Source organism: Bos indicus, chromosome 9 (genome assembly GCF_029378745.1).
Source record: "Bos indicus isolate NIAB-ARS_2022 breed Sahiwal x Tharparkar chromosome 9, NIAB-ARS_B.indTharparkar_mat_pri_1.0, whole genome shotgun sequence".
Lineage (NCBI taxonomy): Eukaryota > Metazoa > Chordata > Mammalia > Artiodactyla > Bovidae > Bos > Bos indicus.
Genome location: NC_091768.1, coordinates 67646989 through 67665278, shown reverse-complemented (window position 1 = coordinate 67665278; position 18290 = coordinate 67646989). Strand labels below are relative to the sequence as shown.

The 18290-nt window shown below is 38.2% G+C and overlaps 1 protein-coding gene across 2 annotated transcripts in view; it reads right to left on the bottom strand.

Annotated features, from left to right (window-relative positions):
- The window catches only part of LAMA2 (laminin subunit alpha 2), a 694677-nt gene that overhangs the window by 246387 nt on the left and 430000 nt on the right, over positions 1-18290 (bottom strand). For both annotated transcript variants that reach the window (XM_070795552.1, XM_070795553.1), the window contains exons 18-20: positions 13335-13421; positions 7364-7575; positions 1965-2071 (exon numbers count right to left, since the gene is read on the bottom strand). In XM_070795552.1, the coding sequence (XP_070651653.1) occupies positions 1965-2071; positions 7364-7575; positions 13335-13421 (406 nt within the window). The remainder of the gene's footprint in view (positions 1-1964; positions 2072-7363; positions 7576-13334; positions 13422-18290) is intronic.

Genomic DNA, 18290 nt, shown 5'->3' with positions numbered 1-18290 from the left:
AAGAAACAGTTTTACGGTGGACCAGAAGTGTTGCAGCTGGGATTTGACCTCAGGCAGTCTGATATCAAAACCAGTTCTTTTCAAATGTCAATAAAGAGGCAAGAAATAAAACTATAAATTTGTTCTTCTGCCTTCCTCCCTCATCTTCCTCCCTTTCCCATCCCCCTTCCTCCTTCTTTTACCTCTTCCTTTCCTACTCCTTCTCCATCTCCTTCTTCTATTCCCTACCCTTAGTTCTCACCTAAGCTCTGATTCTCCACTGACAAGTCCTGTGTCCTGGTACTCAGCATCTTGGCCTCAATCCTATTCCTCTCTCCCTGATCCTCTCTTCCTCTCTCTCCCTTCCCAAATTCCTTCCTTCCACCATTTGCTTTGTCTTGCCCCGTGAGAAGGAGGATCAAACTTTTATAGTAGAAGACATGCTACCTTCTTTTGTGCATGTTGTAGATTTCCAGTGTGTGAAAATGTGTGTCTTGTGTTTGTTGTATACATGGACAAAATTATAATGTGGTAATGTAACAGTCACTAGCTATGATGAAAGGTCAGTCAAAGGTCAGATCAGTGGGCTGGATTTTCTTAGGCAAGTCACTTTCTTTGTCAGATTTCCCTTCATTCATTTGTTTGTTCCCTTCATTTGCTCTAAAATGATGCCTGGGGTTCTTTCCCCTTTTAAGATGTTAGTTTGCTACAGACACATTTTTCTTTGTTTTCTACATATCAATGATCACTTGAAACTTTTGTGACCCTATGAACTTGAACGAGCTTTAAATAAACGTTATCAGTAGCTATTTTTTAAAGGCAAGACTTCAATCAGGAATTGCCAAGTTTTCGCATTTGCAATTCACACACTTAGCAACCATTATGTAGTAAAATGGCACCAGGACAGGTCAGCAGCAGCACACGGAACACAGCACGCTGAGGCAAGAGCCATGCAGCACCTCTCGAATTACCGGAGCCGCAGGCCGATAGGCTCCCCGAGGGCATCCGCTGGAGCCGCTGGCGCCCCACCTCTGGGGAGACCCCAGCACCCACTGCGCTCTCTGTGGCTGTTCCTCCTGTCGGTGCACCTGCCTGCTGAGGTTGCATCGTTTCCCTACGAAGCCTGATTTACAGACACATCTTCCTGTAATATCACACCACGGTGTCACAGAGCCCATGGGACTGCATCCACAGGACACACAGATTCGCTTCTTTGGGTCCCACCACATAGTGGGCTTTAAAAGCCAATGGAAAAATAAAAACAAAAAAAGAGAGCATACATGTTATTCAAGAGATAGAGGCAAATAATATTTTTAAACCTCCTACAGAATGGCCAATTTGGCATCTGAGAAATGCTTGGTTCTGCTTAACAGTGTTTATCATGAGAAATTACCTATTTATGTGAAAGAAATAGTGCAAATCCATGTACTCTCATGGAGGAATCTCAAGGTGCTCGGCATACTGAAGGCAGGGTAACGTATCCAGGAAAAGAGAGCAACGTATTTTGATTTTTGTTTCATTTTAGCAAAATGGTATCCAAGAAATCCTTTGATTTGCTTCTATACTGAAAAATTTTGTTGAGCAGAATGCTCACTGGAACTTTAAATGATGGAACTAGAACAAAGTGCTTGATAAAAGCAAAGGGTATGACATTTTTTTCTCCTGCCAAAAACATAAAGGCAAAGGAAAGAGTATGTGACTCACCATGACAGGGATTAAATTTGTATGTGGTTTCAGAAACACCTAAATTAAATACTACATAAATTCACTACCAAGGAAATGTGTCAATAGGTTGAGGGTCAAATGCTAGTGTATGGCAAATGTTGTTCTATTTTCTTTTTAATTTCAATGATCACAGTAATTTTACATGTAGAATGAGATATTCTTGAACTTGTCTTTTAATATACTCGGGTATAGGTCATTTCTGAAAGCCAATGACAAGTTTGAAGGAAGAAGTAATTCACCGGTCAGCTCCAACTTCTTACCTTACACTCATCACACCGACGTCCCTGCACGTTAGGTTTGCATTCACACTGTCCCGTCTGAGCGTGGCAAACCTCAGAGAAGGAGCCGTTGGCATTACAGTGACAAGCTGCAAAGAGAGGAGAGATCTGTGGTTGGGAAATGTATTCTAATAGTCTTCAGAGGTTTATTAAATAATGGAACACTGGTCATAAAGTTTTAGAATAGAATGCTTTCTGATTGCTAAGTGTTCTTGTTCTGTTAGGCATTATATCATCTGATCTTTACAACAACTCTGTAAGCTGTAGAGATGAATTATGAAAGCAAAAGCACAGTTCCTGGCACATCATATGTTGTAAAAATATTATTGTCACCATTATTATTCCAGTTGTAAGAATGAAGACACTGAAATTCAAAGTCAGACAAGGCCACATGATTAGTAAGTGAATTAGCAGATTTCAGGTAAAATGTTCTTTCCATCACTCCTCCAGCTGTTTTGCCTCTTCACAGATGCATTTGGGGTAACACAGAAAATACTATAATCTCCATATAAGTAATACTGACTCTAGAGCATACTGACTCTAGAGCTGACATAATTTTGAGAAATTATCAAAATTAATACCATCCATGGAATAATATTAATGCTACCATTAATGAAGCAACATTATCATTTCCAAATGATTATTTACTATATGCCAGTTTTTGTGTTAATTTCAAAATATGAGCTTAAGATGAAACATAAAATAAACGTAGAAATCTGAAAAATATTTAAGATTAGAAAAGTATATAAGTCATAAGAAATAAAGTAGACATGTTTCCAAAGAGGAGATCAAAGTGACAAACAGGCCGTGAAAAGATGTTCAACATCCTAGTCATTAGGGAATTGTAAGTCAAAACCACAATGAGCTACCTTACATCTGTTAAAATGGCTGCCATCAAGAAGACAAGAGACAGTAAGTGCTGGTGAGAATGTGGTGAAAAAGGGAGCCCTTATACATCACTGGTGGGAACGTAAATGGGTCCGACCACTATGGAAAAAAATACAGATGTTCCTCAAAAAACTAAAAGTAGAACTACTATACACATTCCAGTGATCTCATTTCAGGATGTATACATAAAGGAAATGTAAACAGTATTTTGAACGGACATATGCCCTTTCATGTTTATTGCAACATTATTCACAATAGCCAAGACATGGAAACAACCCAAATGCTCATCAATAGATAAGTGGATAAAAAGATGTGGTGTATACACAATGGAGGGGTTCCCAGGTGGCTCAGTGGTAAAGAATGCACCAGTTAATTCAGGAGAGACAGGAGACATAGGTATAATCCCTAAGTCAGGAAGATCCCCTGGAGAAGGAAATGGCAATCCACTTTAGTAGTCTAGCCTAGAAAAAATCTCATGGACACAGGAACCTGGTGGGCTATAGTTAAAAAGAGTCATGTGTGCGTGTACACACACACACACAGGAATATTATTCAGCCATGAAAAAGGAGGCTATCCTGCTATTTGGATAAGCCTTGAGCATATTAGTCTAAGTAAGATAAATCAGAAAGAGAAAGGTAAGTATTACGTGATATCACTTATATATGGAATCTGAATAAGTCAAACTCATAAAAAACAGTGTGAAATGATGGTTACCATTGGATGGGGGGCTGGAGGAGTAAAATTGATGTTAAGGGTACAAACTTGCAGCAAGTAGTAAATAAGAGATAGTGATCTAATGCACAGCTATAATGAACATAGACAAAAATATTGTACTATAATTATGTAACAGGGTAAATATTGCTACAATGGCAACCACATTACAATGTATAAATTTATCAAAAAGGTTGTACACCTTAAATTTACAAAAACATATTGAATAAAATGTATATAAGACAAAATTTTTTCAAAAGTGTTAGCAGTATAGCATTATAACTTTTAAAAAGCACATTTGTTTTACAACTTATATACTATCTCCAACAATAGAAAATGTATTTGATTTCAGTAATCTTTTATCATTTTCTGTTATGAAGCTGTCTGACATTATTCTGAAACATATAATAAATCAGTCTATAAATTAAGAGACTTTTTCACAAACAGAATGGCAATTAATGGTTCACTCTGTACTCTGCAAGTGTATTTTTAACAGTACATATAATTGCACTGATACCAGAATAAAAATGTGAGTGGGAGATGACACAGGCATATAGATTATTCATAGATAGTTTTGGTAAATTTTGTACAATATTTCTTATCTCTGAATACTTCAATTTGAGTACAACTTATAAATACATTATAAATAGCTACTCCATCAGCCTATGCTATTTTTCTATTCCTCTGACTGGAGGTGCTACTTAGTTTTACTGCTTTCTTAAAAATTGCTTGATTATTCTTCCAGTAGCTTGGCCTTCAGTGTCTGCTAACCTGATTCTAGTTGGGTGGTCATTAAAAAACTGTCCCCAGCCAGTTATCTTCCTCAGGTGGTAGCCTAAGGATAGTCTATGGCTTCCCTGGTGGTTCAGATGGTACAGAATTGGCCTGAAATGCAGGAGACCTCGGTTCAATCACTGGGCTTGAAAGATCCTCTGGGGGAGGGCACGGCAACGCATTCCAGTATTCATGCCTGGAGAATCCCCATGGACAGAGGAGCCAGGTGGGCTACAGTCCATGGGGTCATAAAGAGTCGGACATGACTGGGTAACTAAGCACAGCATGGTGTATAGCTGGCATGTAAGAAGAGCCTGAAGGATATATTTTCTTTAAATATCCATTTAATTTGACTACTAGAATTATTACAGAAAGAAAGAAAAATGAAGTTGCTCAGTTGTGTTCAACTCTACGACTCCATGGACTGTAGTCCCCCAGGCTCCTCTGTCCATGGGGATTCTCTAGGCAAGAATACTGGAGTGGGTTGCCATACTCTTCTCCAGGGGATCTTCCTGACCCAAGGATCAAACTCAGGTCTCCTGAATTGCAGGCAGATTCTTTACTATCTGAGATACCAGAATAATCCTGAGAATTATTATATATACTTCTAATTTCTTTACATGTTTTATATATGTGTATATATATATATATATATATATATATAATATATATCAATTTAAAAAATAAATACCTTATAATTTAAAAGTCACTTTTTTATTAGAGTGGGGAACACAATGATTAAATTTACTATAAAGTCATTTAAAAAATAAAGCAATAAAGCTGGTGCTCTGGGACAACCTAGAGGGATAGGGTGGGGAGGGGGGTTCAGGATGGGGGGACACATGTATACCTATGGCCAATTCATGTTGATGAATAGCAAAAAACCACCACATACTGTAAAGTAATTATCCTCCAATTAAAATACTTTAAAAAAATAAAGAAATGAAGAATTTTAGTGCAATTTTAAAATAAAATGTATGACACAAACAATATATGTAAATTTAAAGGGCAAATTGGAAGAGATGTACTTTTTATGAACAGATCCAGGGGCAACTAAAATAATAGTTTATTATGAATTTTATTTTTGTAAAGGTTTACTAATTATGCATAGAGGAGCTATTATTTCTATGAAACGTCATAAAATAGATAATAAATAAGTTTCTGATATTTTTATATGCCGCTGCTGCTGGTAAATTGCTTCAGTCGTGTCCAACTCTGTGCAACCCATAGACAGCAGCCCACCAGGCTCCCCCGTTCCCGGGATTCTCCAGGCAAGAACACTGGAGCGGGTTGCCATTTCCTTCTCCAATGCATGAAAGTGAAAAGTGAAAGTGAAGTCGCTCAATCTAAAGAGCATTAAGAACATAATCATGTCTATACTTCATGGCAAGTGATAAAAAAATTGGTGACAATTCAAAAATGCTTTTATACTATATTCTTCTCTGTGTTCTTAAGACTTCATGCTGCAGATTCTGAATTCACCACAATAAAGAGTGGAACTGTCTCTTCTACTCTGTAGAAGAGGTTATTGGAAGATAGAAAATGAGGTCATTCAGTGAATAACACAGCTCTAGAATTGGTGAGCCATAAATATTCAAAATTACTGTCAGCATCTCTACAAAGGAGCCAACAGGTAAGAATACCCTAGGCAGCTCACTAGACAGTTTCATGTGTTAGATCCTTTAATTCCCATAGAAAATTAAAATGCTTTATGTAAATGAGGAAACTGAATCTCAGTGAGCTCAAATGTCTTGCCCAGAGTCACATTGGTAGAAAGTACAGATCCTAGATGATATGCTTGAACTGGAGAGTTTCTTGAGTGCCTAATGATTTTATACAGATGCCATAAACCCAGTGTTTAAAGGTGCTTCTGAGCCTGTTGGGAGTTTTGCTGAAAAAACTTGACAATTTACAGGTAATATTAATAGCTGTTGACTATTGCAGAGACTGGTTTGTTTTTGATTCAACAAATTGTCATGTTTAAATGACAAAACGTTGGCCCTCATCTTCCAAACCTGTGAGGAGAGAGACACATTTCTTCTTGAAGTGGGGGACTTCGCAGGTCATTGGTATTTATAGCAAAGATACTAACAGGCACAACATTGCCAGTGATTTCTGTAAAGTTACAGGTCCTGGGACCTAACTCAATGGCTAGAAGAATCCCTTCTTATATAATGAAGTCAGCAGAAGTGAATTGTTAAGCTGGTATCATAACCTGCTCTTCCTGAGGGTTATCACAGTAGGTGAAGTCGATTATGGCAGTGTCCAGCTCTGAGCTGGTCTAACAAGGATGCTCCGTCTGTTTGACTCTCCACAATAGATCTCTCTCGCATGTTACCACTAATATTCTATGCAATACCAAATAATATAGTTGAGAAATTCAAGACAAGGGTAGGAATGTACTGACTAATATGAATAAAGTCCTACAATAGCTATTCTGTGGAAGTAAAATACAGAAATGGCATTCTATGAGTAGTCTTAAGCTGATGGTTAATCATTCAACAATTACAAATGCTGGTGTGTAAGAACACTGGCAGTATATCTCACCTATTGTGAAACAGAAGAATGTAAAGTTTACATATGAAAGCATAACAGATTAAAACCTACTGACAGATACTAATGAAATAATATGGGCAGATCAATGTATTTCAAGAAAGTGATTAGAATTGAGATCAACAATAAGGATAAATAGGGCCTAATTTTCAAATTCTTCTTTCCTGTCATAGATAAAAATTTACTTAAAAGTCTTTATCCCATGTGTAAACAGAAATATGTGTATCATTTGAAAAACAATGATACTTCAATAATGCAGCAATTTTGAGAGGATTTAATCTATTAGTACAAAGGAAATGTATTAGAATATTCAGACTCTGTGTATAGGCTGGATATCTATCTTACATGTATTACAGGTAATTTCCTACTCTCCAATCCCCACTCAAGAACTCATCAGCTACTTTGAGGAGCAATGCATCAATTCTGTCAGGGGCATCAATAGTTCACGACTTACGCTGACAGTTCTTTGCATCAACCGCATCTCCAAAATATCCATCAGCACAGAGCTCACAGTACCGGCCTGTTGTACCTGGCTTACATATCAGACAGGAGCCAGACAAGCTGTCACAGCTGCCAGGAATGGAGAAGTCAAGGTTGTCATTGCATTGGCATGGCTGACACGATCCTCCAGGTACAGAAGGTTGTCCAAAATAGCCTTCCGCACACCTAAGGTGAAAAATTTCATCAGTGAGTATTTGGGAGGAACCCATGAAACCCACTGGGGGCAATGTTTATGTATTTATTTTATTCTATTTCTCTCCCAGGATGTTTTCCCTTTAAGTGCTCCTTTTTTTCAAATGCAAGATGATTAAAAGAATGTTTTCTCTGTTACTGCAGTGTAGATACAAGATGAAATCCTGCCAGCTTCACTAGTAATTAGATTTCAGCCAGAGGGGGGAAAAAAAAACACCTTGTCACTGGAACTGAAGATGAGACCAAAGCATAATAAGAGATCTGCTGTTGGCACTCCGGAGGGATCCAGGTCCACGTTGGAAAGCCTTTGTAGTACAACACATCATATGTATCTACTCCAATTGGTTGTTTTCTGTACAAATATGTAAGGTTCACATTTTTTTTGTTGTTGTTGCAGCAAGAGCTTGTTATGAGGAAGTAGGCTCACAAGGAAGTACAGTAGTAAGAATTCAGAATGTATTAAGTAGAAAATCAAAAGAGCCTCATTATTTGTGTGGGGCTATATCTCTGCATAGGCTTTTATATATTTGCATATACATACAGAAACAGATTTCCATTGAAGAGTCTTTACCAAGGAGAAGCAGGCATGCTGCATATTACAGTAAAATGCCATAACGTGAGGCTTAATTGTCCCCACATCTCTCATTAGCAAACTCTAGTTCTTTTTTTTTTTAAGGACTAAATACTACTTTACATATTTACTGGAAAAATAAAAATTCATTTATTTAGGAGGCATGGGAGATATTGTTTTAAATTTTGTATCAGATTTCCCTTTAACCATGTGTTCTGTTTTAAAATGTTACTTAATGTTACAGATGCACAGATACACCTTTATAGGAAGCACTTATTTGTAATCTACTCTGTCTTCTCTTTCAGTTACATTTGCTCATGCTGCATATTAAGCTTTACTTGCCAAAGGAGACATGAAACAGTGCATCTGAACTTTTATGGTCAAGCTACTAGCTCCGTTATCTGTGCCATCTTAGCAAAACAGAAAGTCCTTTACAGCAAGGGTCAGAATTGAAGGGGAATAAAAACAATGTGGGAGAATATATTTCAATAATACTGTGTTTCAATAATACTGTGTTTATGCTCACTTACAGATATAAAAGTCACTGTGTAGAGAAAAATCCTCTCTACTATAGAAAAAGGAATGGTTTAAATCTAGTATATCATATAAGAACACTTTAATAATATGATTGTGGGAGAAAGTTATTAATTTTATAAGTAAGATACATTGATAATTCAAAGTGTTCTAGAAAATTTACAGGTGCCATAAGCCTGTAGAAGATTTATCATAATTTTAATAAGATTACTAGTTTTAACAAAACATTTTATGAATTGTGAAAGTCACGATACAAATATTGCTTGGAAGAATACTGCCACCTCCAAATACAATTGCTTATTAATTCTCTATTGTAAAATATGAACTAATATTTCAGTGCATAAAATCCACCCCCCCCCAATCCCTTAAGGAGTGGTATTCAGTAAAGATAACAAGAAAATCCTTTTAAATTTTAACCCAATTCTTCTTGCCTTACTTGATATTCAGAGCTCATGATCACATCCACATATATTCACATCTCATTTTGTTTACCATTAAGAGAGTGACTTTGCTCCACTAGAATAGCAATATACAATGATCATTATCACAGACAACAAAACCCCATTATTTTCAGCTCACTTTTCTGACTTGCTGCCCCCAGGAGAGATGGCATTATATAACAAGATCTAGAAATTTTTTTAAACAGACACCAATTAATCAGTCTGAAATTCTCCCACAACAATAATTTTAAAAACCAACTCAATCCACAAGAAAATAACTACAATTAAATAGAATCACTGGAGGAACATCTGTCTTTTTGTTGTAGGACATGTAAGGAGACTTACTGAATATACATGATACATCATTTCATACGCCACTTCACTGAAAATGAGCATTCAGATTTTATTACACGCGCGTGTGTGTGTGCATGTTTATACATAGAATAGTATTCTTAAGAGATTTACAGAAATGTTTCAACAGAAATTAAAAAGTAGAGCCAGTGTCATCAGCATTTAGGTCACTTTTTTTTTTCTCTATGATCTTTTTAATTCCTCTTGATGCTCTGACAGTCATCTTTTTTTGACCATCAAAACACTGTCTCCTTGATTTTCTGTATTTTCTCCTCTTGTCCAGACCATAAAAGCCTAGAATCTTAGCAAAGTGCCATGATGAATACCCAATTCCTTCACCCCTGGTTCTCTTCTTTTACTTTTGTTTAAACATTCCCTAGTCAGAGGAAGGCAGTAATATCTCAAAGTATGAGTGCTCTGACCCCAAGCAAAAGTTTCTGAAAACTGTAACCAGTGCCTTACATGTGACAGACTATCTGTTCACATTTTGTCATATTTTGCTTTGCCATCCTCTTGGTCACGAGTTTTCTCCATTCCCTCAATTCAAGCAGCAAGGCCACCTGGGCTACGTGACTGAGTAAAGGGTTCTGACGGGAAGGAAAGCAGAAAGATCAGAATCTTCTGGACTTGGGTTTTAAAAATCACCATTTCTATGAATGTGGCAACTCTTTCTGCAATGCATGCCCAAACAGGAAAGGGATGGAGTTAGAAAGGCAAATGGAGGAGAAAGGATGAGAGCGGAAATGTTGGTGGGCCCCGGTGTACAAAGTAAACAGCAGTATGTGTCCTGTGTTCCCACAAATGATAGGAAAGTAGTGGAGAGAGTTACTGGACCTGAGGGGAGAGGTAATCAGGTGGACAGTAAACAGAAAGAGGTCAGCAGAAATGCGCTTAGATGAATTACTCAGGACAGACTGACCCCACTATATGCCCATTGCCCAAAATCCAGTCTATCTCTCTCTCTCTCTCTCTCTCTCACACACACACACACACACACACACACACACACACACACACACACTCTCGCAAGCATTCAAGCCTCTTGGTACTAAGTAAGCTTGTTAGACTTTGGTTCTAACCAAAGCTAGAGGTGGAAAGTAGGAGAGAAGAGAAAAAAACATTAAAACAAATTTTTAAAATTTGAACATAAGTGACATATAACATTGGGTTTAAGTTTAAAGGATACTTGACTAAGATTATATGTCCAAGCTCTCACAGTTCTTACATATAAAGAATTTGATCTCAAAGTAGAAATTAAACTGAGATAAAAATATAAAGTTATAATTCCCATCTATCTGAGCTATAGTCTGAGATACATTCTAGCTATATAATAAAACTAGGGGATTTATGGTCACCCAAGATTAGAAAATGCTGAGTTAAACTAACTGAAGAGATGTTTTTCACTCCAGGACTGGTCAGAACTTTTGACAAGCTAATAGATGCTTCCCAGACTTCCATGATCATAGAACTCTATTCCAAGAACATCTATAGCTTTTGAAACACAGCTTCAGTTTTTCAAGCTGATTTTGTGTAAATGATGTGCATAACTGATTACTCTAATCACTCCCAGAATAGTTTTGATTACAAAATTTTCAGTGCAACCCACATCTCTTTCCTTCCCTGACCCTTATTCTCTCTCACATCTACTTCAGCTGGCACATCTGCCAAAATGTTTCTAATTGTTTGGATCCCCCAGATGGCTCAGAGCTCAAGAATCCACCTGTCAATACAGGAGAATCAGGAGACACAGGTTTGATCCCTAAGTCCCCTGGGTCAGGAAGATCCCCTGGAGTAGGAATTGGCAACCCACTCTAATATCCTTGCCGGAAAAATTCCACAGACAGAGGAGCCTGGTGCACTACAGTCCATGGGTCAGAAAGAGTCGGATACGACTGAGCACGCAATGCACACAAATATACTTTTTGGCTCATACAGAGGAATGATAGACTAAACATTCCTGGAAGGCCCTGATCCAAATTTTGGCTAGAAAAATATAATATCACATATTTCATATAATAATAGTTTAAGATTATATTTGAAAAACTTGAGTTAGAGGCAAGATATGCCATATGATAAGCTGCCTATGCATGTTTCTACCTTCTTTTGAATCAAATTAATAGACTTTAGAAAGGAAATCATCCTTTCTTTCAAGCATCTCTTTCCTAGGTGAATTTTATTATTCAGACTAGAATGTTCTCCAGAATACAATCAACTATTCTCACTCACATTAAAAATGTGAGCTGCTTGAGGGCAAGGATGGTAGGGTACATCTGCTTATAACCTGTGTTTAGTTTAGACCTGTGCTCAGCACATAATAGCTGATAAACAAATGTTTATTAAATAAAATGTAGGCGTTTAAATTGTAGGTGGCTCAGAAACCACTGTCTAACATGTAGAAAATACATATTATGGAGCAGAGCGGTACAAATACATCAGAGACTAAGCTCACCTAGATTGGTGGATTAAATGGCCTTGTATGACAGCACAGCTGTCATTTTCCAGTTGCTAAAAAAAAAAAAAAAAGTTGCCTGTAGTGAGCCAGAGTGGTTAGGCATTTGATGTAAATCTGTCCAGGCAATGGTATGCTCTGCTATTACAGTAAGTAATATGCATGTGCTGCTGCTGGTAAGTCGCTTTAGTCGTGTCCGACTCTGTGCGACCCCATAGACGGCAGCCCACCAGGCTTCCCCGTCCCTGGGATTCTCCAGGCAAGAACACTGGAGTGGGCTGCCATGCATGTGCCCTCCTTTAAATAAAAAAAATAAGCACAATCAAAGACTCTCAGTTTCTCGATTAAAATTGAATCCTCTTTATTTCAGCTCTGTTCCTCCATTACAAATTTACAAATGCTGCCGTACTCACAAACAGTACTTGTTGCTGCTCAGAGCTGTCATTGGCACTTTGTCCACAGACTGCTAGCTGCTGGCTGAATTCTCTCTGGGTGACTGGCCCTTGCTTCATTAACTTTATGCAGTCTGGTTGAAACAGACCTGATGGCTGCCAAGAGGACAGGAAAGGATAGGCAGAAACAGCCTTCTGCGGTGTTCACCTTGGTGATGCTGGGTGAAAGCAGGTCATTTCCTCTACCCCTCCCTCTAGTTCCACCCCTGCCTAATCTCTAGCAATGGCAGCAAAAGGGACTGTTTTCAATGCTACAACCAGAGAGTTGTGTTGGTCAACAATATCATGGGAGAAATTTGTTCCATTTTCAGTAAACCTGAAATACGGAAGAAACTTTTCCTTGGAAAGATTTTAGGAGAAAAAATAATCACTCAAGTTACAGAAAATAATATCCTGGATCCAATGCAAAACAATCTAGTAAAATCAACAGGAATTAAAATATTGACTTAGAAACAATTAGATGGGCATATAAATCATGAAAATAATTACATTTGGTTTCAATTTTCAAATATATTTAAGGTGAATTATGGATCACTTGCTGAACTATGAACTATACACTTAAGCTACACTTTAAGGACAAAAAGCTAATTATGAAAAATAAATGTTGCCAATGTAGACAGCAAGATAAATCTTAAAGTGCATGACTTTCCACTTGAGCAATACTTTCTAGAAAGATTGCAGGTTAATGCTTAACCTTTAAGATTAAAACATTAATCAAACATTCTCTGAGTGAATGGAGATTTATGGAGCAATTTCTAGAGAATAAATAAACTATAAGAATATAATGCATTTGTTTGACAAGTGTGGTAAGAAACTTTATTTCAACTCACCAAGTGTGGTGGCTTTTCTGGGGCAGTGCAAAAGATGATGATGCCTGTGGTTTTATAACTCCCAAGGTGGAAATCACAGTGAAAGACAGTTGAGTACATGCTTACCTCTCACAGCGTTGTCCTGAGTACCCAACAGGGCATTCATCACAGATCAAGCCAAGACTTCGGTCCATATGGCATGTCGGGCTAAAGCTATGTTGATGCCATTGGAGAACAACAGGGACAAGGAAGAAACACATACACAAAGTCATTAGTAGAATGTTTTCATTTCTCTTCTTTCAATATTGCTGTGACAAAAGGGTACGGGGTAGTCATTCTCATCTCACAGATGGAGATTAGGGTCTGGGAAGTCAAGGGTGAAATGATACGCCTATTTCTTCAGATGTGAATACAGTCCAGTGGAAAAGTGTCCCTGTAACATGTTAGTAATTGATATTTGAGTGTTCTGTGTCCCCAAACATCAGGAACAAATGGGATCCTACAGCTGCTCTTGAGGGATTCCTCAGGCCTGCCAGCGTGAGGCACTCCGCCCATGACAAAGGTCATGAGGAAGGAGGCTCGACATACACAAAGGCGGGATCGAGCCTCAGGAGTCTCCCTGGAAATCCTCGAGCATCTGCCCCCATAACCAGAGCCTGCCTACTTTACTACTTTGTGCTCTTACCTACACCTCTGACTTTACGGGGGGCTGTCCCCCACCACCTCTTTCAGAGAAGGAGTTAACTTAGAGCTCCAGTTAATAATAATTCCTGGGCGTGACAGGAGTGTTTTAACCTACAAACTCCTCTGAAGTTTCTCTAGCCTGCCTGACAGGCTTGTCTGGCCACATGTGATTGCTCACAGCCTCCCAACTGTGAGAGGCACGAGATGCTTTAAACCTTCTAAAAACAGGTTTTTAAGAGAAGTTAGAAAACTATTAGTATAAGTATAATGGGCTGATTAGAAATTGTATTGGTAAAGGGTTTTTCATTTGTTGAGCCAATGTTTGTTGCTAAGTCTCCACATCCCCTGCCCTTACACACATTAATGAATATATAGAAGAAATAAGTATTAACCTTTGATACTAATCATGTTAGACCTTAGGCTAAGTAAATTCTTTCCTTAATTAAAACCCACTACACCCTCACCCTATAGGAATGTAACTTTATCTGGTACCTTCAGAAGGTGGAATCTTTTTTAAGAATAATCACCCCTGGAGAAATAAGTGTCCTGGTTGACTGACCGCTGTCACAAGGAGAGGGTCATAAATTGTCAGCAGGCCCCCTGGCCAGAAGATGATGTAACACCCCTAAGACCTCTGTATACATTTGTATGAAGCACCTGACTTTGATAAAAGTCAGGACTGCTGACCCCACGTGGCTTTTGCATAACATCTCAGTGTATAAAAGTAGACCATGGAAAATAAAGAATTGGGATCAGTTTCTCGAAATACTGGTCTGCCCATGTCACACTCTCTCTTAAACTCTGGCTGAGTCTCCATCTGGAGCACGGAACCCACCAAGCTTACTAATTTTGCCTGGGCTTCTAAGATCCAACCGGGGAGGCCTCAGTGTCTCCTCTCCTTTGGGAGAACAGAAGGACACCTGCGGCCTATGTAAGTGGTGCAAACTTCTTGTCTTGAAGTTTTACTGGTCTCCTGTGTAAACCAAGCTACTCAGCCTCTTTTCTCCACTGAATTTTCCTACTGAGTTATCCTCATTCTATTACTCTTTACATCTCTAATTAATATCTAATTGAAGCTATTGTATCCCGATCCTCGCCGACGCCGTCCCTGCTTCGAACTCCCTGGATCAGCTGGTGCTGGACCTCGGCAAGGCCTGGCAGAACATAGTCTTACATGTTTTCTCTCCAGCCAAATCCTGATGAATTTGAAGCAACCCAAAGGAACCTGTTATAGATTTTGGAAAACTCAGAATGTGGTCATGGAAGCAGTGATAGTGGTGGTGGTGGTGATGGGGTTCCTCTGCCCAGTACTGCTGTCATGGGTGGCTGGGTGCGTGCGTGCATGTGTGTTCAGGCCACTGCCCATGTGTACTCATGGGTCAGCTGTTTACACAGATGGAACTCTTGGAAAAGCTTTCAGATAAGATCAAGCATATTCTGCCTAAATTTCTAACAAATCCAAACAAACTAGAACCATGTTGCCATTTCATATTTCTGTTATGTTCCAAAGTTTGCCTCTCTGCATGTATTTCTATTTGGGGTCTGAAATAACAGAGTTGAATACCAAGTCAGGAATCAGCAGTGTGATTATGTGCTAGCTTTAGCCTTCACCAACATGCTCAACTCTGGCCATATTTCTTTGTCTTGTGATACCTTTCATGCATAGACCCTTACCCCGAGAGTGACACAATGGCTCTCCGAAGAGCCATCAACTGTTTTGAATTCTGTGAGTTCTGCTACTTAACCATTTTGAAAGGATATGCCCCCAATTAATCTTTCTCCCATCATGCTTTCCCTAAGTAGATTTATTTTCTATTATATATGACAGGACAATTCAGTATAATCTTGCTTGATGGTTAAATGAATTAAAGAAAGAACAACAAATTTAACTGCAAGTCTTGAATTCATTTTACTCTTGACAGTTTCATGACTTTGAAATACTTTCTTAACTTTTGTGCAGGTCAGATCACGGGTACTATTTTTTAATATTATCCTTGTGGCTTAACTCATGGTAGTCCTGTAAAGATTTAATAATTTCTTTATTTTTAATTGAACTATACTTGATTTAAAATATTGTTTTAATTTTGGGTATACAGCAAAATGACTCAGTTCTATGTATATATCTTTCAGATTATTCTCTATTATAGGTTATAAGAAGATATTGAAGAGTTCCCTGTGTTATACAGTAAGTCCTTGTTGCCTATCTATTTTATGTATAGTAGTTTGTGTCCGTTAATCCCATATTACTAACTTATCCCTCCCCTACTCACTTTCCCTTTCGGTAACCATAAATTTGTTTTTTACATCTGTGAGTCTATTTTTATTCTATATATACATTCACTTGTATTATTTTTTTGGATTCTACATGTAAGTGATATAATACTTGTCTTTCTTTCTCTGACTTACTTCATTTAGTATGATATTCTCTAGGTCTATCTATGGTGCTGAAAATGGCAGTATTTCATTCTTTTTGTAGCTGAGAAATATATATATATATATATACACACACATATACACGCACATGCACCGTGTGTGTGAGTATGCATGCTCAATTGTGTTCGACTCTTTGTAACCGTAAGGACTGCAGTCTGTCAGGCTTCTCTGTTTATGGAATTTTCTGGGCAAGAATACTGGAAAAGGTTGCTATTTCCTACTCCAGGGGATCTTCCCAACCCAGAGATTGAACCCATGTCTCCTGCATTGTCAGGCGGATTCTTTACCACTGAGCCACCTGGGAAGCCCATCTTCTTAAACCAATTGTCTGTTGATGTGCACTTGGGTCATTTCTATGTCTTGGCTGTTGCAAATAGTGCTGCTATAACATTAGGGTACGTGTATCTTTTCAGATTAAGAGTTTTTGTTTTTTTCTGGATATATGTCCAAGAGTAGAATTGCTGGACCACATGGTAGCTCTATTTTCAGTTTTTTAAGGAACCTCCATGCTATTTTCTGTAGTGGATGCACCAATTTAGATTCCCACCAGCAGTGTAAGAAGATTCCCCCTTTTCTCTAAACCTTCTCCAGCATTTATTATTTGTAGACTTTTTGATGATAGTCATTCCGACCAGTGTGAAGCAATAATTCACTGTGGTTTTACTTTTCATTTCTCTAATAATTAGCAATGAACATCTTTTCAGGTGCCTACTGGTCACCTGTATGTCTTCTTCAGAGAAATGTCTATTTAGACCTGCCCATTTTTTGATTGGGTTATTTTTAAAGATTTAATAATTCTTACATGTTGATAGTAGCAAGCTATTAGAACCAAGTAGTTTTATCATTAAAACAAAACAAAACCCCACAGAAGTATCATCACAGATGCAGAAAATAAACTTCTGATTACCACAGTGTAAGGGAGGGGGGATAAATTGGAACATTAGGGTTACATATACATACTGCTGTATATAAATTCTACAACATGGATCTATGTGTGCTCAGCTGTGTCCGACTCTTTGTGGGTCCATGAACTATAGCCTGCCAGGCTCCTCTGTCCATGGAATTTTCCAGGCAAGACTACTGGAATGGATTGCCATGCCCTCCTCCAGAGGATCTTCCCGAACCAGGGATAGAACCCATATTTCTTGCATCCCTTGCATCAGCAGGTGGATTCTTTACCACTAGAGCCACCTGGGAACAAGAACCTACTGTATAGCACAGGGAATTCTATTCAGTACTCTGTAAAGGCCTACATGGGAAATAAATCTTTAAAAAAAGAGTGGATATATTAATATGCATAACTGATTCACTTTGCTGTACACCCAAAACCAACACAACAGTATAAATCAACCACAGCCCAATAAAAATTAATATTTTTTTTTCAATTCAGTGAAGCATTTTACATGAATCTGTTGAGGTAAATGGGGAAAATTCTGGTCCGATACATATTGAGTATACAAATCTTACTCAAATTAAAGATGTCACATTAAGGTGGCTACTACAAGCAGAAGAACAAGCCATCCTCAGCCTGCGATCTATGAGAGGAGACCCATCTTTCAGAGTGTAGCCTGTGGGAGCACACCAAGGGGAGCACACCAAGGGTGGTTTTCTTGGCAAGAGTATGACTGCATTGAAGAGAAGAGGCACATGTAAAAATGGAAAGAAACATTTTTTTTTAATTTCTCACTCCATGATTTACTATTGTTTTCAGACATAAAAGGAAGACTGGATTTTGACAAACCTCTAGAATGCATGTATGCCTTCCTTTAAAATTGGCATTATTTAATCACCTTATCATCTACAGAGAAAGTAATTCTTAACTAAAAAAAAACCCTAGGGTCCCCACCTATGTGGGACTATGATGACTGAAAGGAAACCACGCTCTCCTATGCAAAGATGGTGAAGGAATAGGACAGGGAGACCACTTTCTCCCCCACAAATTCATCAAAAGATCATTTGAATGCC